The sequence below is a fragment of the Vipera berus genome (genome assembly GCF_964194415.1).
Source record: "Vipera berus genome assembly, chromosome: 1".
Classification (NCBI taxonomy): domain Eukaryota; kingdom Metazoa; phylum Chordata; class Lepidosauria; order Squamata; family Viperidae; genus Vipera; species Vipera berus.
The window spans coordinates 164,654,793-164,676,462 of NC_138202.1; the positions used below are offsets into that span (position 1 = coordinate 164,654,793).

Sequence of the window (21,670 nt, forward strand, 5' to 3'; positions counted from 1 at the left end):
ACACACAGAAGTTATGTATTATTAATTATAGGGAACTGAGCAATTCCAGTTATATATAGGAAAACAGGTTTTCTAAAAAGGACAAAGAACTGAAGGATGAGTGTTTGAGCAGAGAAAGAGGACAAATAAAAGTTCGTCTTGGTGTTTGATATGTAGTTACTGATCAACTGCTATTGCATTGCTTAAATGGTAAGGGAAATTATATCCCCACACATACCTTATCAGCTGAGGGATGGAAAAATTCTCAGTTTAGCAGGAAAATAAATAAACAGTTGTGTGCTGACTCCTTCAAATGCTTAGTAAAATGTTTTTCATTTTGTGGTAGAAAGACAGAGACAACTACACTCTATCTTGCAAAGAGATCAGCCTGATTCCTAATATAGAGACTGAATTTAATGGACTTCTTTTTTTTTTAGCCCAAAGTCCACCCTCCGAAAACTAGATGACGATAGTGTAGGATAAAAGCTAAATTGGATCTGATGTATTTATGTTAAGTATAGATAATATGGATATTCCGAGTGTATTTTTTTGTTGCATTGACATTTACAGTTTAATAGAAGTTCTGCAGAAGCCACACTAAGGGCTTTGGGAAATACAATATGTGCAGTCCAAATATAGATTTAAAAATATTTGGTTATAACTTTTATCTGATCTTTCATCTAGACAGCTCAAAGTATTGTACTGGGATTTTCCTTTGACCCACAAAACACATTTGGTTCTGTTATGATGTCTGTGAAGCTGGTTAGTTCTTGCATCCCTCTGCTACATAAATTTGCCTAAAGCACCTAAATCCACAGAACCTGCTTAATATTTCATCATTTCTTGCTGTGATCACACTCCTGGAGTGAGATTCACCTGAAATGAGATTTTTTTTTACCCTTTAAGATGGACATAAACAACCAGTTTATTAAGTAATCAAAAATATTCACTTGGTAAATTATCACTAGACAGTTGGCTGCTTCTGTTCAATCTGAGATCAGGAGGGGCCAAATCAGCTTGCAGGAATTCATCTGAAAAATATAAATACGGGGAGTATTCTTTGATTATCTACAGGTGATGTCAGTTTCATATCAAAGATGCATTTTGGAAATGATTACTTTCCAAAACGATAGCATAGTTCACAGCAAATTCCAGTTTTTCTAGTGGAAGGATGCACATATTTAATTTTGAAGTGGAAAAGCCAGGTCTGAACTTCTAACAGTAGGATGCAGAACAAAAGAAGAAATCTAAAATGAAATATAGCGTTTCCTTTTCTGTTGTATTAAAACTGCAGTTCAGAAAGAAGTGGTTTAAATTAAAATGGTGTATATTCTTATTCATTTCGTGTAGGCCTTATGAAAAGAAACCTTACCTTTCAGTGGGAAATGTGAAACAGCTGACGTTGAATATCACCTTGTACAATGCTGGTGATGATGCTTATCAGACCAGCCTTCATATCCAGCTGCCTAAAGGTCTCTATTTCACCAAACTTATAGCACAGGTAAAAAAACCTATCTTCTATATCTTTGTATAAAATAATTTGCCAGACACTTTTTCATTCGCTCAGCTAAAAAAAAAAAAGCAAAAGTTTCATTTTAAAACATTTGAAACTTAATTCACAAGACAAACTGAAATAAAGCAGGGCGACTGATTTAAACCAATGTACAGAACTACAGTCATTCTTCCAGGCTGTTTGGTTCTCTTAATATTACTCATTGAATAAGAGAAAAAGATCAATAAATAAAAATAAAAAGTTTTCCTTTTTGTTTCATATAAATCAGTGGGGCTTACTGCAGAATAAGTATGTCAAGGACTACATAGTAAAACAGTTGTTTATAAAACATATAAATTTTCCTTCAAAAGTTCCCCTTTCTTCTTTGGGAAGATTACAGCTACAATTTTCTAGCAAGGCAAAGTGTATTTAATTATAATGAAAATTTTTGATGTATTATTTGATGAAGCACCAAGCAAGCTATATGTCAAATACCACTTTTTGCCCAAAACAAAAAGGTTAAAAGCAGATATTTAACATAGTACAAAATTAGACCTAATTTGTTGAAACCTACAAATTGTCTCCTCCATGTGGCTAACGACACATGAACAACATAAAGTAGTTTACTCTGTGTTAAATGTAAGGACTTCAAACAGCTTCCAATTTTCTTAGAAAAAACTGAATTAAGTTTATAGGAAGTGGCAGCCAGCAGGTGTATCACCACCATCATCCCTCGTGGAAATCACTTTTGTTGGACCACACTACAGGCTATGAGTACACATGCAACAAAACATTGTGCTTTCTTTATTATGGTCTGTTTCCTTTTCCTCTATCCAAAATAACAATGTCCCATCAACTTCATCCATTATAAAGTTTTCTTTAGCATGTGAAATATTTGTAAACTGTCAGTAGGCATACTGTAATGTAACTGGATAGATAGAATTCACTCTTTTTCTCTTTGAATGATAAGCCTAACCAATGCTTCTGTAAAAACCTGAGGTTTACACTGAAGTGAATTAATCTTTCAGACTTTTATCAGTGATAGTGCTGGTGGTATTATTAGCCGGCAAAGATCACAGGAAGCGTGGTGATGATTACCACCACAGAAGGGTTTTTTCCCCTCCTGTTTTCTTGTTTTATTCAATCTTCCAAATACCTCTGTATTTCTTAGTAAGCGGGGGTGTAGGCTTTTAATTTGGAGATGTGGGAGTTCTGTTAAACTTTTCTCTCTCTAAAAAAAAGGTAAAGGGGTCTCTGTGGATTTTACTCCACTAGTCATTGCCAACTATTGGGGGAGAGGGGTGTTCATCTCTGTTTCAAGGACATTGAGTCAGCACTGTCCGGAGACATTTCTGCAGCCGTGTGGCCAGCAGGACATCACGGAGGGAGCGTTTTTACCTTCCCACTGAAGTGATACCAATTTACCTCTGCATTTGCATGCTTTTGAACTCCTAGGTTGGCAGGAGCTGAGGGGTGAGGATGGGAGCTCACCCCATTGCATGGCACTCAGGTCTCAAACCCGGGCTGCCGGCTTTCCAGCTGAGAAGCCCAGCATCTTAAGTGCTGAGCCACCACACACAGCCCTTTCTCCCTAAATCATTTTCTGATTTTTTTTTCTTCCTTCAAAACTGCTATTTTCTTTTTTGGGGGGTGGGGTGGGGAAGCAAACCCTTTCAGAAAATAGGGAAAACAAATCAGTCAGTAAAGAAGAATCTTCCTTATAATCAAAAGTCTCACAGAACATTCTAGATCGGGGTCCCCAACTGGCGGGCCACACCCCACTTCCTATTTGGAACAAGGCCTCGCAAGTGGCAGGCTGGCATGCACATGCGTGTGCAGCTCCATTTGCATGAATGGCGGGTCAGCATACATGTAGCTCCACTACTGCAAGTAATGGGCCCGCATGCACATGCGCACCAGCCCGCCGCTTGCACAGCCCAGGTCCCCTCTCTCCCTACTCAGCTGGGCCACCAGGCCGTGAAGATTGGGGACTGCTGGTCTAGAGAGAGATTTTTTGTTACCGGGTCAATTTGAAAAATTGTTTTTGCAAAACTTTTGCCTCCTTCTGCCTCCTTACCTATTGTTCATTTTTACAATAGGAAGAAACACAGATACATTTTCAAATATCAGAAAAGGAAAGTCATGGGGTGACAATTAACTGTAATATTGGATATATGTATGTTGATCATCTTTCAAAGGTAAGAATAAATATCAAAAGTGACTTAATTACATAGACTATACTCTTCATTGTTATCATATCTGTATACCAAGGAACTATGATGGATCTCCTCAAATGTATGTTCTCTTACCAGAGTATTAATAATTATTAACAAAAAATGGTCTCCATATGCATTTTCTAGTATCTCTAATAATTGGTAAAAAGATTAAAAATAGGTCAGATTAAAATGTTAAACTGCAGCATTTCTTAGATATGAGAACAGTAGTGTGACATATGGTAGCACTTTGGGGTTTGTTTGCTGTAGCTGTTTACAGCAGCTCAGTTCAGTAAAATGTTTGGAAACCATAAAAATGAAGCATGGCTAGTCATTAAGCAGAGTTAGGGGTACATCTGTTTAGACAGGATTCCTAAGATGCTTAATAGTTAAATTAGTTTAAGACATAGGTCTGCATGTTGAGAACCTTATTGATTGTTAATCTATATGCTGCCTTGATAAGTGAATAGTTATAGACTTCAATAGTATAATTACAGCTAATTTACTGAATACAGTGCATATTATAGATAGATAGAGTACAGATTGATTAAGTTAAAATCATTTTTTCAGGTGGACATTAGTTTTGTGTTGGATTCAAGTTCACTCAGCAGAGCAGAAGATGACTTAAACATCAGCATTAATGCAACTTGGTAAATATTGCTTACTACAGGTTGTTACTTTAGACCTATATTTGAAAGAACAAAGAACTGCAGAAAAAAATAGATTTCATAATTTGCAGAAATTTCATGGAAATCAAATGTGATGGGGGCAAAATCTTCCTTTTGGGGGGTTGGAAAAATAGGCTGGATACAGTCCTCAAATGGGCATAACTCTTGTACCAAAATTATAGAAAATGTGCTTGCTTGCATCTGATCATGCTATCTATTGTTACGTGTACTATGTTACAAAGAAAATCAAACAGTACCCAGGCCTGTCAGTAAACATTGCGATGTGTTGTAACATTTCTCTCCTTCTGTAGTGAAAACGAATTAGACCATGATCTGCTGTCCGATAACAGTGTAGTTTTAGCTTTGGCTCAGAAACACGAAGTTGAACTGAACATTCACGGGTAAGCATTTGGACATGTGTATAGAGCTGTTGTAAAACAACATTCAGACATTCACTGATTTCTCAGTGTTTTGAGCATGTGGATGTTCTTGTGTGTTCTTATTTAATTGCTCACCCTGAGCTCGTTTTTATGGAAAGGCAGTATAAAAACTTCACAAATGCTGTTTTAACAGGGTAACTAGGTAAATTCCGTGTTTGGGCTTTCAACCTTATAGAAGCTTAATGTTGTCCGACAACATTAAAGATGGATAGCTGAGATTTATTTGAGTTACAAAAGCCCAATTTCAAAAAATGATATTAAAATACATAGTAGCCCTTGATCCTAATACAGCTTTTTAATAAATAAAAAAGTTTTGAAATCTGTTTGAATAACATGTGTTAAACCTAATTGTAAGTTTGTATTTAGTTACAATTAAAATACATCTGTAGGAATATGGATTATAGTGTAAAAGTCAAGGAATAGAGATACCAGCATTATTTTTTTAAAAAGTGACATACACTTGGCAAAGTGCATACACTTGCATTTTAAAAGGTGCCTGGCTTCTTCGGAGAAGGCTAGAAAATACTCTTGTTTCAAAAGCTGCAGAGATATATACAGTGTTGACTATGCCCAACTAGGTAGAGCAGTTTTAGGCCCAGTACTCTTCAATATCTTCATAAATGACTTAGATGAGGGAATAGAAGGGGATCTCATCAAATTTGCAGATAACACTAAGCTGGCAGGAATAGCCAACACCCCAGAAGACAAGCTCAGGATCCAAAAAGATCTTGACAGACTTGAACAACGGGCCCTTTCCAACAAAATGATATTTAAGGTTTTACACCCAGGCAGGAAAAACCAAAGGTACAAGTACAGATTAGGTGAAACCTGGCTGAAGAACAGTAACTGTGAGAGGAATCTTGGAATCCTAGTGGACAATCACTTAAAAATGAGTCAGCATTGTGTGGCAGGAGCCAAAAAAGCTAATACAATCCTCGGCTGTATAAACAGGCATAGAATCAAAATCACGTGAAGTATTAGCACCGCTTTATAAAGTCTTGGTAAAGCCACATCTGGAATACTGCATCCAGTTTTGGTCATCACGTTACAAAAAAGATGTTGAGACTTTGAAAAAAGTGCAAAGGAGCAACTAAGATGATTAAAGGCCTGGAAACTAAAACATATGAAGAATGGTTGCAGGTTTTGTGTATGGCCAGTCTAGAGAAAAAAAGGACTAGGTGGGGACATGATAGCAATATTCCAGTATTTGAGAGGTTGCCACAAGGAGGAGGGGGTCAATTTATTCTCCAAAGAACCAAAAGGCAAGAAAAGAAATGGTGGAAACTAATCAAGGAGAGAAGCAACCTGGAATTAAGGAGAAACTTCCTAACAGTGAGGATAATTAACCAGTGGAACAGCTTGCCTTCAGACGTTGTGGGTGCTTCATCACTCAAGGTTTTTAAGAAGAGATTAGACAGCCACTTGTCTGAAATGATATAGGGACTCCTGCTTGAGCAGGGGCTGGACTAGAAGACCTCCAAGGTCCCTTCCAGCTCTATTCTGATTTAGTCTTTCCAAAATAGGTGAGTTCTTTTCTGATACTCAGATGCAAGCTGGATATGTGACCGACTCTACGAAGACAGTCAGTCCCAGCAGATGAGACCTCCATCTCGTCTCCATCTCTACTCTCTCAGAACTGCTCTGGAAGGCCACGTTCAGATTTAGAGGCCATGTAGGAAAGCAGGAGGAAAACAGCGATGAGAACTGCAATTACGGGAGTTTAATTGGATGTAACTAAGTTTTAGATCTGTGTGGTACTCAAACGGTACTCAAAGAAGTTATCTTACGATGGATTCCACTTTAATCAGTATTTTCTCTTTTATTGTTTGTAGGTCTGTGTCTCCAGCCTCATTTATTTACGGACCCGCCGAAGAAAAATCACCACTTTCTTGCATGAAGGAGACAATCAATATCACTTTCTACGTATGGACATTATCCTCTATTTTCATTGACTTACTTTTGGAATAATGAATTAAAATAAAATTAGATTATTATTATTATTTTTTAAAAAAATGCTTTCTCATGACTGAGGTGGATTTGAATCTTAAGTCTTCCCAATCCAAGTCCAACATCTAACCCTCTGCAAAATGGCTTTCTTGGCCACTGAAGCTCTGCCCACGCTGATCAATCTCTGAACCCTATTCATTTAATTTTATCCATTATGTCGCAGCTACTCTCTTTTTGCAGTGAAGGAGGCCGTCTCTGTTTTTTAAATCATAAGTGCCGTTGTGAATCGCCGCATTTGTTATAATGTAAATATCCCCTTTCAAAGATGGGTGTTTAATTTTTGCTCCGTGCATTCATTGTTTCAAAAAAAAAGACTTTCTTGCTGGGGCAATGGCAAATAAAGAGCTATTTTTGTATCTTCCAGCATAGGTTTAACTGTTTAATTATTATGCTTTTCCTGTGGTCTTGCAATGTCCTTTTAATGCTGTTTTGTATACCTTAAGTATGCTTTGGACACTGATCTGCAAATGTTAAAAAAATGTACAGGCGTTTTAGCAGTATATGTTCAGTAAATGTTCAGAATTCAACATTTGGAAGTGAAAGATTTTTAAAATTCCAATTGTTTTTTTAGGAGGAAGGTGATAGGGTGCAATAGTTGTGATATCAATTCAGATAAAATACTAATTCAGCTCTGGCCTTCTGTATACCAAAGGTCAGTAATCCTGGAGTGAGTCTGGCTCCCGATGTAAATCTGCTGATACAGATACCCAATTCTTTTCTACCAAGAAATGACAGGCTGTTTAATATACTGGATGTCAAGGTATGCTTAATTTATTTTCTGGATTTGGAACATGAAATGTGATACAGCATAACCAATTGTCCAGTTGTTAGCTTTCTACATGGATCTGAAAGCTTTATCAATGATTGTGATACGCTGTCTTTGATTGTGATACGCTATCTTTAAGAGGAAGACCAAGCCAGCAATGCCATTGATGGGAAAAAGCCCTGTGCGCTCACACAGGGAGGGTCTCCTCAGGCTGCCATCGGCCAGACAATGTTGGCTGGCGACCCCCAGGGGGAGGGCCTTCTCTGTCGGGGCGCCTGCCCTTTGGAATCAGCTCCCCCGAGAACTTTGGATGGCCCGAGATCTCCGGTCCTTTCGTCGCGACCTAAAGACATACCTTTTCCAACTGGCCGACCTGGACTGACGACGGGTTTTTTAATTTTGTTTTAATTTTTATTGGTTTTTAGTGGGGCTTTGTAAAATTTAATCTCTTTTAATATTTGTATTTACTGTTTTTATTGTTGTTAGCCGCCCTGAGTCCTTCGGGAGATAGGGCGGCATACAAGTCCCATAATTAAATTAAATTAAAGCAGCATAAGGGAGAGTATGTTACAACAGATTAAGACAGGCAAAGGGGGGGGGGGGGCTTAACAATCTTTTGTTTATTGATGAGTATCTGCTTTGACTTCAGAAAACACCAGAAAATACTATGAAAGAATAGTTGAGTAATTGAATTTCAAGCTAGAGGGGCAGCAACATCCACAAGGGATCACAATCTACAAGATTTTGGGAGTGATGCAAGACCCACTCCTTTTGTACATGCCTCAGGATCACACAAACTTGCAAAAAGGAACAGGTCTGGTATCATGACCTTTTGACACATTGATGCTGCCTGCCTTAAATGCTTGTAGTTCCCTGATGTTGATTTACACTGCAATTGGCATCTTGCTTTTGAGCTGGACTGTTCAAGATCAGTACATAATTTTAATAGGAAAGTAATAAATAAGTTACTTCCGTGGAACTTCCATAGAAAGGGAACGAGGTTGAGGTAGGGATGTTCAAAACTTTTCAAACATGATTAAGCTCCAAATAGTTGTTTTGAGTTTAAAACAGCTGGTTTGCGTTGTGTCAGTCACTTTGGAAGTGTTCTGAGGTCACGGCAACGGTTTCACACTCAAAATGCTCTCAGCCCAAATGACACAGCTGTTCCAGCTCAGAGGACTATATTTGGAATTTGAAGCTCTTCTCATGGCTCGTATTAGGAGAAAAGAGTCAGTGATGCTGCATCACCAGTAAAATCCAGCCAGTCATAGAACGTTTGCGGTTCTTTTTCCCATATAAAATAATATTTTTTCCAATATGGACATGAAGACTTGTGATAGGTACTATGAGCCCTTATGAATGGTCTTTGTGATTACTGCATGCTGGTGCTTTTCTACTCTTTAAGATGTGCCTTAGGAAATCTTAAAAGGGGCTACAATTGTCCTTCCTAGCTGTCACCTCAAGCTAGGAAATGGACAGCAGATATATTTTAATAATAAAAATATAAAATAAAATAGCTGTCCTGCTTATAAAACTATATCCCCTTTTCTTCACTTGCATCCTCATACCCCAGAATCTTTAAAGACATGGATTAAAGTATGGATCAAATTTAGATAGCATTAAAGCTTAGCTATAAGCTTGCTCTTCCCATTATTACTTGAATTTGTTTCATTTTAATTAAGGAAGTTTTATAATTTTTACTGAGTTGATTTATGATGTTATATGCAATGTCTGCAAATTTCTTTGGTATCAAAATGTAAGTCAATTATGATTTTGCTCATTTGCAGACCACTGATGGACAATGTACCTATGAAAGTCACAGGAGAGACTGTATTTTACCAGAAGAACAGGGAAATATGGTGCAAGATCTTATTATATTCCTCACAAAACTTGACAATAGACCACTGGTAATTTCACTGGGTTTTTTTACTAATTTGTTAAAGCTGTAATGTCCTCCTATTGCATATTTCTGCCTTATAAGCAGAGTTTTCAGAACCACAGAGCAGCTTGTTTATGCTTAAATAATTTGTGCCTCATTTCAGTGTTAAGTTATCTGGGAACAAGCCACATTGTACTTAAGGGTGTTTATTTCTCAAAAGACATAGGCAGGATTGTGCTGTCAGGAACTCAACAGTTGGAAATAAACTTACAAAGACTTAAAGAATAGCACAGTTACACTTGCTGAGGCTTCAGTACTCTTAAAATTTGAAAGCTTAATGGCTCATATTCAAAACAGTTGACAAGTGATAACCAGTGCCTCCTGTTAAATGTCTTTCCATAAATTAGAAATACATTACTATCAAATGCTTTTACACGTGAGGCTTTTCCAAAAAGCCAGATTAATTTAACTTGCTTTCTTCCAGACGGGACTTGCCACAAGGTAGCTCAGCAAAACACAGGTTCTGCCTACACAAACAATACCGTATCTGTCTCAATGGTGATGTCCTTAGAAACAATGTGCTGGGTTGGTAGATTTACCTACCCAAGTAAAACAATAACAACTACCTATTGCTCTAAGTCAGGGGTCTTCAAGCTTGGCCCTTTTGTGACTTGTGGACCTCAACTCCCAGAATTCCTCAGCCAGGCACGCTGGCTGAGGAATTCTGGGAACTGAAGTCCACAAGTCACAAAAGGGCCAAGTTTGAAGACCCCTGCTCTAGGTTATTAATGCTGAGTTTAGTCATTTGTCAGAGCCTGATCAGCTGAGAGGGAGAGCTGTGCTTTACTGGGAAGAAGCCTCTATCTCTTGCATCCATCGCAGTCACCCAATCACAGCTGTCAGGCACTGTGGGTGGGTAACATTTGCAGCAAAGCATCTATGGGGAGGGGTGTCAGGTAGCATGCAAAATGTGAGGTAGTGCCTTGCTAGCCTACCCCTGTCAACTTCTTGGAGCTGGAGTTGTTGGAGTTCACGAGTTGATGTTGAATTGCTAGATTACTCAGGCAACCTGTTAACACACTGAAGCACAAGCAGTTGCTGCTTGTCTGTCCTTCTGACCCCAAATCCCTGTCTTTTGGTAGGTAGCCATAGCGGTATGTAGGGATGACCATGGGAGACAGGGCAATGAGACTGTACCAATGGAACAGTCACATAAAAGGCAGCTTATCCCACCACAGGAATGTGTGGGGCAAAAGGCTTAGAAAAGACCCTCCCTAATTTGGGGGCTGTAAACGGGAGAGAAGCACTTTCAGACTAGCAAAATTATGTTAACCTAACCTTTTAATAAAGTAGAATTAGGTCACCTGGTCATGGTTCCCTGTCTGGTATATCTCGTAAGGCTGAGAGTATTGGAGATAGCATTGAGTCCAGCCACTCTGTCCATTGTACAGTTACCTGTCAGCTATTACCCCCACAGAGGGCCAGGGGTACGACTGCACTAGCTAAAAGCAAACAATAATTGCCGGGAAGATTGCACCATGTTGCATCTTCATCTCAACCACTGCCAAAGCATGACATGCAAATGGCAAAACCTGTGTTGGAAACACATGGCAAACCCTCTTAAATTTTAGGTTCCAAAGAAGGACCTGAACTTCAGAAGAACCTGAACTGAACTGGTCTCAAATATGGGCTGGAGTTGACAGGAAAGTTGCTTCATGCAGAAGCGTCTCCTTCAAAAACAATTATTCAAAAACCGTCAAGCTGGATTTAAGGGGACGTGTAAATGTGCTTCTGTTAGCTATTGCCTATGAGCTAATGTGATTCACGGGATAAGAAATGAATCCCACATTCTTTTCTAATCTGAGCAAGCCTGGAGTGAAAATTTAGTTATATAGTATATCCCAGTTGGTGTACAAACATGCTTATGCTCCATTTTGCTTATATATCTATGTGTGCTGCACTCATTTTACTCTGTATAATACATCTTTATATTCTTTCTCTCCTAAAGTTTTGTATGAAGAATGATCCACTGTGTTGGCAAATATTTTGCAAAATTGGAGACATGGAGAGTGGAAAGGAATCAACTGTTCATGTTCAACTTGAAGCAACACCTTCACTATTAAGCATAGTAAATATTTTAATCTTTGTGCTATCATACTGAAGGCTATGTAATCATATTCTTAAGTGTTGGAGAACCACAGACAAAATGTCATGTTTCAGTACCAGATTAAGTAGTTGCTTAGTACTTTTTCTCTGAATACTCTCAGCTGAAAAGCATTTAATTTTGAATAGGCTTAGTCCTATGTAGACTCTCCATCTTACCTCCTTAGCCTCACTTATTATTTCATATTGTTTTTATCTGAACCTTTACAGAGCAATTGATTTAAAATATTTTTTTGACTTCTTAATAGGATGAAGCTTCAGTGCTTACCTTTCAAATAAAAGGAGAAGTTTCAGCAGATCAAAATCCCAGAGTTATTGAACTCCACAAAAATAAGCAAACCACTTATGTAAGTATTATTTGAGAGTCAGACAGTAAAGGAGAGGGAACATTAGTATTAACCCAGATCTGCTTGGATTTATTTTCGAACCCAAAGCAGACGGGATTTATCATTCGGCATTAGTTCTTGCATTATTTCAGCATCCGACGTCTATTCTGCTATGTATAAAACGGGCTGTTGGGAAGAAGCACATTATTTTGTTTGCATCTGTTTGCAAGAAAGCCATATTTGTAATGTCATAAACGCAGGATCTTTACTGCATGATTATGTAGTCGGAAATTGTACTGTAATCAGAGTTCAAGCATACCCCTGAAATCAGAGGCATTCTGACTTTTGTGAGATTTCTTTTATACTGCATATCTGCTTTGAGGGCAAAAAAGTCATGGCTCAAATCCAAACTGTACTTCTGTGAGAAGCGGAACCAAGAGTATTCCAAAGATGTGTTTCTACCTGCGATAACTGTGTATGTTTTATTTTCTACAGGTCATTTTGGAGGGACGTCATAACCAAAAGACAAAACATAGTGTCAGTGTCCTGCTTATTTCAATAGGTTCCCTATTTGGAATTGTTTTGCTTTTGCTTCTTATATTAGTTTTATGGAAGGTATGTATTTCAGTTTTCATCTACACATTGGTGTATTTTTATGGGTTGGCTGGATATCCATCCAAAAAGAAAAACACGAAAAGAAATCAGCAACGTGCTCTAGAATACACAGCTTTTGCTATTATTTTTATTTGGCATCAAATGTGGTTTTTTATGCAGCTTATTAACTTTAATGTGATTTGGGGAAATGATAGCATAAAATGAACAGAGAATTCCAATAGCCATTTGGACAGATGACAAGGGGAGGGAGAAGTGAGGCTTTGGAATCATGGGAGAAAGTGGTTAGCAGTTATAATTCAAGAGATTTTAGGTTGCCCGACTTCCCAAATAAATAGTTTCTTGTTTCATTTTAAACATTTTGCAATTTGGGAATTGATATAGATTTAAGTGTTAGAGGGAGAATGCTTTTTTTACTTTGGTTCATCCTCCTGCTGGATGAAATGTGTGTTTTTTTTAAATGTAAAAAATAAGTTTTTATTCGGGATGTTTAAACTTTGGGATGTATTTTGAGTATAGGTGAATCTTGGTATATTAAACCCGTGGGTAATGTTCTTTTTCTAAAATATAAATATGCATATGTATTAGTGCTTTGAAATTGCAAACTTTGTAACTATTTTTGGAACTGTGTATTCCAGGTGGGATTCTTCAAAAGAAAATACAAACATTTTCCTGAGGAAAAAAATGGAAGTGAAAGTTTGGAGTTTTTTAAACATATTCACAATGATACCTCAGAGTAGCAAGTTTGGTAGAAATTAAGGATTATCTGCTACAAGAACCATTAAATCTTTAGGCCCCATGTCATATGTGAAAGGAATGGGCTTCCGAAAGCAACAAATCATAGAAAACTCTGAAGGCTAAAGATATTCAAGACTTCTAATCAAAAGGAAAGAAAACCTCAAAATGCAAGAACAAGGAAACACTAGCAATTGCTCCTTGGTTTTTAAAAAAGTACTTGAGAAGGAGCATTGTACTAATAACACTTGAATCGCGAATGTATAACCTCCCTTACCAAGACATTCCAATGTACAGGAGGACGCTACATCAGCCCAATTTTAGCCTCCACCCAATTAACGTAGAGCCGTGTTCTCCCCTTCTAGTTCCTAAAATGAAACCAGTGACATCATTTTTTTTAGATTTGCAAATTTAGTGGATGCTGGCAATTTTTATTCTAGTGTCTTCACCTTGCTCTGGAAATACTGGGAACCTCCAGGTAAGAACTAGGCTTATATGTAGGACCTCTTCAATGAAAGAAGGGAGGCATTTTTTATTTTTTATTTTTATGGAAGGGGAACATGCAATCTTGGATTTCCCCTCTGTTGTATCTGTTTGGACTTACCATGCATCTTGGAAGCCTGGAATATTGGCATTCTCTTATCAGTTAAGGGCCCCTACTGATAGAGGGTCCTACAGGCAGAGAATGAGGGGTCAGTGATGATGAAGAAACTAACCTGGTGTGTGAGCTCTTCCTCTGCATATTGAACTGAAAAACCAAATGACAGAATATTGCTTTTGGCTCAAGATCTGTATGAGATTTTTCTTGTTGTGCGACTCTCAGCCATGTTTTGAGGGTTTCTACCTGGCTGGGTTGGAGAAGTCCTCCCATTGTGTAAAATCAGGGAAATGGCAGTTACCACTCTTCCTCTTATGCAATCATTTTATTTATTTTTGTATTTTAAAGAAATAAAGAGAGACAATCTTTTCCTAATTTTTACATAAATGTATTTTCTTGTCCACTTTATACTGGTTAAGAATGTTTAGCATAAGGCTTGAGATGGTGAAGTAGTGCACTTTAACCCCAAGGTGATTATCTGAGCAAAACAGTCTATGACATCAGTTGTACCTCGAAAGCATTAAAGACTGTGATTTAAAAGAACAATCCGTTCTATCACTCTATAACCCTACACTGTAAAAATGAATGATCAGCAACATTGAACTAATAAAATATTAAATAAAATGGAACATGAAGCTGTCAAATAGTTGTAGATGTTCAAATACATCACTAAATGTACAATTTTGTGACATGAGTGTTATTTTTAAAGCGAATCTTTACAAACATCAAAGTTATTAACCATTAGACTTTCCCTGTATAATTTACTTACGAAGGCTGGCTTTTGCAATGTTGTATCATTTAACTCTTTTGAAAGCCTAAGAAGACTTATTTAAAAATGAACACTTTCATTTAAAAATGAAGAGTTTACTTCTGACAATCTCTCCTATACCCTCCATGCTAAGAATGTAAATTTATCACTGTAATTTGCTTACTAATCTTTCATACAGAGGCTGGAAACCTCTATTATCAGACATAAATGTTTGCATGGTATTTCCCACCTTAAAAGTCCTACTGGGGCTACTGCAATATGCTCGAGGAACTTCCTCGTGCTCCTCGAGGACATTGCAGTAGTCCCAGAAGGTACAAAATGCAGCTGGTACAAAATGCAGAAACACACGTTTGCAAACGATGTTGGCTATTTGGCACACGTAACACCGTTGCTTTGGGGACTGCAATGATTGCCAGGGTGCTTCCGTGTGCAATTCAAGATGCTGGTTGTCACCTTTAAAGCCCTTCGTGAGATTTAACTGAAGGGCTGACTTCTGCCATTGTTTCTGCCCATCCAATCTGATCCAGCGGGATGGGCATGCCCTGGGTTCTGTCAGCCATGGAATGTCACCGTGAGATAAAAAAAACCTTGTGAACTGCCCTGAGTCCTACGGGAGAAGGGCAGTATATAAGTTTAATAAATAATAATAATAATAATAATAATAATAATAATAATAATGATAATTAATAATAATAATAATAATAATAATAATAATAATAATAATAATAATAATAATAATAATAATATGCCTTTTCTGCCACCTGTCCTCCGGAACACTCACCCCCCTGAGATTAAGATGGCCTTCAACCCTGCTGACCACCTGGAAGGCCTTGAAGACCTGGCAATGTGCCTGGGCCTCAGATCCCAAGTGCGTGAAGGGCCCCATTTCCTGGTAATGTTGACACCGACAGATTATATCATCTCTTGGCTTTTATTTGTATTTCATTTCTTTTGGTATATATAGTTTTTTTGTTTGCCGTGCAGAGACACTGGTTTGAGATGGGCAGCTATAGAAATTGAATAAATAATTCAATTTTCAATTCAGAACAGAGCTGGAAGGGACCTTGGAAGTCTTCTAGTCCAGCCCCCTGCTCAAGCAGTAGACCTAGGCCATGTCATACACGTGGCTGTCCAGTCTCTTCTTAAAAACCTCCAGTGATAAAGTACCCACAACTTCTGAAGGCAAGCCATTCCACTGGTTAATTGTCCTCACTGTTAGGAAGTTTCTCCTTAATTCCAGGTTGCTTCTCTCCTTGATTAGTTTCCATCCATTGTTTCTTGTCCTGCCCTCTGGCGCTTTGTGGTAGCCCCTCAAATATTGGAATACTGCTATGTCACCTCTAGTCCTTTTCTCTAGAGTAGCCATACCCAACCCTTCTCGTATGTTTTTGTCTCCAGACCTTTAATCACCGTAGTTGCTCTTCTCTGCCCTTTTTCCAAAGTTTCAACATCTTTTTTCCTAATGTGGTATTCCAAGTATGGGCTTACTAAGGTTTTATAAAGTGGTACTTACTTCATGCGACTTTGATTCTATGCCCCTGTTTATAGCAACCAAGGATTATATTAGCTTTTTTTGGCGGCTGCTGCTGCACACTACTGGCTCATATTTAAGTGATTGTCCACTAGGATTCCAAGGTCCCTTTCACGGTTACTGTTTTTGAGCCAGGATTCACCTAATACATACTTGTACTTTTCATTTTTCCTGCCCAGGTGCAAAGCCTTGCTTTTCTCCACATTAAATTTCATTTTGTTGGATAGAGCCTATTGTTCAAGTCTGCCCTGATCCTTTTGGAAACTGAGCTTGTCTTTTGGGGTGTTGGCTATTCCTGCCTGTTTAGTGTCATCTGCAAATTTGATGAGTTCCCTTCTATTCCTTCATTTATGTAACCATTTATGTTACATTATTGATGTTTATTTGAAATAATAAAATACTGGAACAGTGATAAACCTGTGAAAGTCTTCCGAGTGAATGAAACTCTTTTCTTGACATTATTAAAGCAGGCAGGTCTTTCAGAAGCTGATCCCATCTTTGCATTTGCATGAAATGGATGTTTATGCGGAGACAACTGGGAGCAGCTGGATGAAGAAGAGGCAGCTGACTTAAATCATTAAAAAGTACTACGCTGAATGCAATCCCATTTATTACAGAACCCCTTTCAAAGGATCTGCACATCCCTGGCAATGTTAATAATTCTCTATCTATTAGAGAGCCAGTTTGGTATGGTGACATACCAGGGTAAAAACAAAGACCGCAGGTCCTAGTCCTGCCTTAGGCACAAAGCCAGCTGGGTGACCTTGGGCCAGTCATTTTCATCCCTAGGAAGGAGGCAATGACAACTTTCTTCTGAAAAACCTTGCCAAGAAAACTGCCCAGAAAGAGTCCAATAACAGGACACAATTGAACGGAAGAAAAAAAATCTAGCCACATAGCAAGCAAGGAATAGACTTTGTAGCCCAGAGTAATGCACACAGAGTATGTATTTTGATTGTTTATTACAACTAAGAGAGTGAAAGAACTTGCAGTGGGAACATCCTACTATGTTTCCAGTATATGGTCATCTTCCAACTAGGTATGCTTTTTACAAAATGAAACCATGCAAAGAATTTGTTGCTTTTGCTGGTTTTTATTTATGAATGAATTATACAAGGAACAAAGGCTTTATATAAGGCCACAACGTACAAATGCACCAATTTCTATTTCCAAAATCTGCCAACTTATTACCAGTGAAACTATGTTTAAATGTCTAGTTGATATGCCAACTTTTATTTAATTTACTCGTATAAAATCATAATTCACAGCTAAGTATTTTAGTAGTTTTGCTTTAAAGAACAATGAAAAATATTCTGTTAGTATGCTGATATATTTCTATTTCAATTAAAAACAGTAATAATGTTATATATTAACTCCAAATATCCTGTAATTTGTGAATTATTAGAAAGGAGTCCTTAAGATGTTCTAAAAAGGTCGCTGAATGTCCAGTGTAATGCATGGGTTCATTCATTATAATCAACTAATAGAAGTCTTGAACCAGGTCCAGAACTCCTGATCAAGAGGCAAAGCTCAGTGACAGAAAACTGACTGTGTTCAAATGAATTTTTTACTTTGCCTTCAGTACAATGCTTTCCAAACTTTTCCTTCATTACCTCAAACTGCTTATCATAAAGGTGTTGTTTTTTTTGTAACCCAACGTAGGTTAAACCCTTTTAATTTATTTAAGTGTCCCTGTTGTGATTGGGTAATGGGTACATGGGTAATTTCTCAAAGAAAAATACTTTTATCCAATTTGAGCAATTTAGTCTCTGCAGAAACTACCATATATTACATTTTTGCAAATTGCTAAATTTCCACGAAATACAGTTTGAAAAACCCTGGTGTAGTATGTATGGGTAGGGTATTTTAAGTCAGATCATTCCTTGTACAGAGAAAAATATCCACTTGGGGGCAGTCAGTGAATTTTTTTTCCTCCTTCCATCACTTTGAGACAGCTGTCTGAAAAATGATGGTGCAATTTTAGGGATAAGCAACATGTAGTTCTGTCTAAAAACAATGAAGTTACAGGTGTGAACCTAAAATAAGTTTAAAACTGAAAGAGCCGACTTCCCCAAAGTCTACATTATTTCTCTAATGTAGGCAATCTCCCCATATTAATATTCCTGCAAATTTGTCAAAGCTACAGTTGTGTGATTTGCATAAAAAACCCAAAACAGGAATCACAAAATATGCCTTGACCCAACCTGAAGGTGACGGTAACAGCATTTGTCCCAATAAGAAAGTGGGTATTTTCCCATGACTGTGAACTGTGTTCTGGGTTGAATCTTGAGATACACTGCATGCTTCTAACCTGAATCATCCAGACTTCCATATCTTTATGCAATTTTTGTCATATAAGTATGATTGGGGTGGAAAGATAGATTATTTCTAAATACAACTGCAGGATTCTTTCAGATTATCCAAAATAACAACATTTTCTCCATACAGATTAATCAACTGGGGATGTACCCTGAAAATGCAAGAGAAACAGAAATAAATTATGATATTACTGCTTTATCTGAACATGTACTTTTTGTTCATATGTTTTTGAAAAAATACTGCACAGGTATAGAAAAAAATAGAAGAAAAATAATTTCCTGTATGGTTCTCTTCATACAAATGGGAGGCCAATTTGGGGAAGTATTTGTGTGTAATTCATTTGTACAACAAATAAGTTGAGGAAAACGGAACTGATGGCGCCAAAGCACGGATGTATTGCCGAGTTGCAGAGAATTTGATAGTTATTTTGTTTATTAACTTGTAACTCAAATTAGCTTCAGTCACACTGACAGGCTTTAAACAGAACGCATAATGTCTAACTGGAGAATATACTTACCTTCAGATATATTTCCAATCAGCAAGGATATATACAAATACATAGCACTGATTTTAAAAAAAACCTATCAATTGGAAAATAATACTGAGATATTTGTTACCCAACATTAAGCTCTAAACTGACATTTTCAATATGTGTATCTTAAAGTATTGGCATGCCAGTGTGTCTTCCCTAATCTTGTACACTTTGAAACTGGGTATACTGATAACAGACAATAAAATCCACAATGTTATAATTCAAGTCTATATATTACAGTTTGCATTTGGATGTATCTGCTTGTATGCAAATATGACCTATAAATGTCAGGTAGAGATAGGCATGATTCTGTTTTCCCATTACGAGATGCTCTTTGCATCAAATGTAAGATTTGGCTATGGACCAAGGAGAGAAGGAGCCCATCATACAGCAGCAAACTACATTACAGTGAAACCTGAAAGAGACAAGTCACTTAAATACTCCAACTTTCTCATTATGTCTAGATCTGCTTAGGGAAAATATCCTCCTGCAGGAAATTAAAACCAAACACTGGCTCAATGTGAATTTTCTCATTATCTTGTGTAGTGTGGAAATACACCATACAAAGCTTATGCTAAACTGAAAAGAACTACCAACACCTGTAGTTCAAACATGACAAAATGTAATCATACCGGATATGAACTTCTGTTGCCCATTCCACTAAATCTCCATCTATATTCCAGGGATAAGTCTTTTCTTCAGAATCTATACAGTTTAGATTATCTGCAGGGATATGTTTCATTCCGGTCCTTGGACAGACTTTTACTTCTTCAACAATGTAAGTATCAATAAAAGGAAAGCTGAACTAAAATACAAAGCATAAACGCAACAGTTGAAAAATCTGGTAGCTGCGAGGATTTGTCATGTGTCTGCTTCCATTACTGAGTGGAAAACTAGTGCTAAAGGATAATATATCTATGAGCATTTTAGCATTCTTATAGAAAATGGGAATGGGTTTGAGAGAATGGAATTTGCAAAACAAAGTTTCAGTTTTTAAAAATTATTCTACATTTTGCCACGTGATTTTATTCTTTCTGCTGATTGCCACCCATTCTGTAGGATTGCTAAAATCAAGAAATAAAACGTAAATGGTGTTCTCACTCAAAGGCATCTCAGGAAAACATGTATAGTTCTCCAAAATCCAATTGGATGGTTGACCTTCCTTAATTCATCCTTGGATACCAGGTTTATAGAATTGTGCCATTATAGTAAACTATGCTGAATACCCATAAATTCTAATCTATATTTCCCAAACTGTAAAGCAGTGGTGTCAAACTCGCAATGTCATGTGACATGTCACGATGTTGCACGACTTTTTTTCCCCATTGCCAGCCATGGGTTGGGCATGGTTTCATGATGTCGCATCCGGCCCGCGGGCTGGCAGTTTGACACCCCTACTGTAAAGGGTCTATCCTTGGTACCTACAAGTACTATGATACATCCCATTGTGAAAATTTGATCAGAATAAATAGACTCAGATTCTTTCCACCTCCCTCTGAAATCCAGATATACTGCCTTGAATAAATGCTGGGTAGAAATGTTTGCTATCATATTTTGTATCACTTATCTGGAATATGTTTACGTGGTTGTGGTAAACCATAATCTCTAAGTCTCTCTGTTTTGGTTCTTCCTATTACTAGCAGCAACTTCAAAAATATGGAAGCTCAAACTATTGTTTTCATCACAATATATCTTATCTACATAAAGCAATCCAATAATCAGAACCCAAGAACAAATCAAGGCTTCTGTTTTGGTTTGTTATGACAATGATAAGCTGAAGTACTCTACTTGGTTCAGATATCAACATAAAAAACCATGGAAGGAAATACAATGGTTATCTAGTCACCTCCATTGTCAGGAAGAGCCATACGCTGTAGGACTTGACTAACTCTGGATGTGTGTGTGTAAGTGAAAATAATAAAGAACTATCTACAAAATGTAACAAGCTTTCTCTTGCCCTAAATATCGCAGAGTTTATATTTAAATATAGCATTTGGGATTTTAAAAAAATCAGTTTAGCAGATTTGTACTGTAGTACCTCCTGTATATAAGAACCATTTATAATAAAACTGCAACAGATGGACAGAAATAGGCTAATCGGCCTTAGTCTGGTGATTTTCAAAATCAGAAAAAGGTAGGCTAATGTATTGTGACAGGAAGTTTAATTCTCTTTACAAAAACATTAACATCTTATATTGTGAATTTTCTTCCACCTTAAATCTTTGTCTGGTTTTATTATATTATGTTTTAAGACATGTGATTTTCCTCCTCATCCTCTTATTTCTTTCTCTGACTTTTGGGGAATGCAGCTGCTAAGAAAATTTAAGTCAAATAATGCCAGGTTGCAAACGCAAGAGTAACCCTTTACCTGGTTTTTCTCACTAGCGTATCTTTTCAAATGTTTAACAAATTCTTGCCGGGATGTATTCCTTACAGTTATAAGAGCTATGCTTCCATCATCCAATCTAGAAATGACACAGTTAAATTAAGCACAAGTTAAATAATGCAATTAACCATGACTTAATCAGAAGATGATACAGCATAATCAGGAATCTACCTTAATAACCCAAGTATTTCATCTCTTTTTAAAAGTAAAATAATATTCAACGGATGACATTGTCAACCTTAATGTACATAGAAA

General features: G+C 37.3%; 2 protein-coding genes across 2 annotated transcripts in view; one reads left to right on the forward strand and one right to left on the reverse strand.

Annotated features, from left to right (window-relative positions):
• ITGA4 (integrin subunit alpha 4) overlaps positions 1-14,253 on the forward strand; it is a 54,249-nt gene extending 39,996 nt beyond the window's left edge. The window contains exons 18-28 of the mRNA XM_081318591.1: positions 1,330-1,480; positions 3,571-3,669; positions 4,255-4,334; positions 4,664-4,753; positions 6,625-6,715; positions 7,452-7,559; positions 9,353-9,472; positions 11,453-11,572; positions 11,856-11,954; positions 12,429-12,548; positions 13,184-14,253. Of these exons, the coding sequence (XP_081174717.1) occupies positions 1,330-1,480; positions 3,571-3,669; positions 4,255-4,334; positions 4,664-4,753; positions 6,625-6,715; positions 7,452-7,559; positions 9,353-9,472; positions 11,453-11,572; positions 11,856-11,954; positions 12,429-12,548; positions 13,184-13,285 (1,180 nt within the window). The 3' untranslated portion in view covers positions 13,286-14,253. The remainder of the gene's footprint in view (positions 1-1,329; positions 1,481-3,570; positions 3,670-4,254; positions 4,335-4,663; positions 4,754-6,624; positions 6,716-7,451; positions 7,560-9,352; positions 9,473-11,452; positions 11,573-11,855; positions 11,955-12,428; positions 12,549-13,183) is intronic.
• Positions 14,254-18,266: 4,013 nt separating this feature from the next.
• Positions 18,267-21,670, reverse strand: part of CERKL (CERK like autophagy regulator) — a 44,676-nt gene continuing 41,272 nt past the window's right edge. The window contains exons 11-13 of the mRNA XM_081334440.1: positions 21,398-21,494; positions 19,662-19,834; positions 18,267-18,648 (exon numbers count right to left, since the gene is read on the reverse strand). Of these exons, the coding sequence (XP_081190566.1) occupies positions 18,567-18,648; positions 19,662-19,834; positions 21,398-21,494 (352 nt within the window). The 3' untranslated portion in view covers positions 18,267-18,566. The remainder of the gene's footprint in view (positions 18,649-19,661; positions 19,835-21,397; positions 21,495-21,670) is intronic.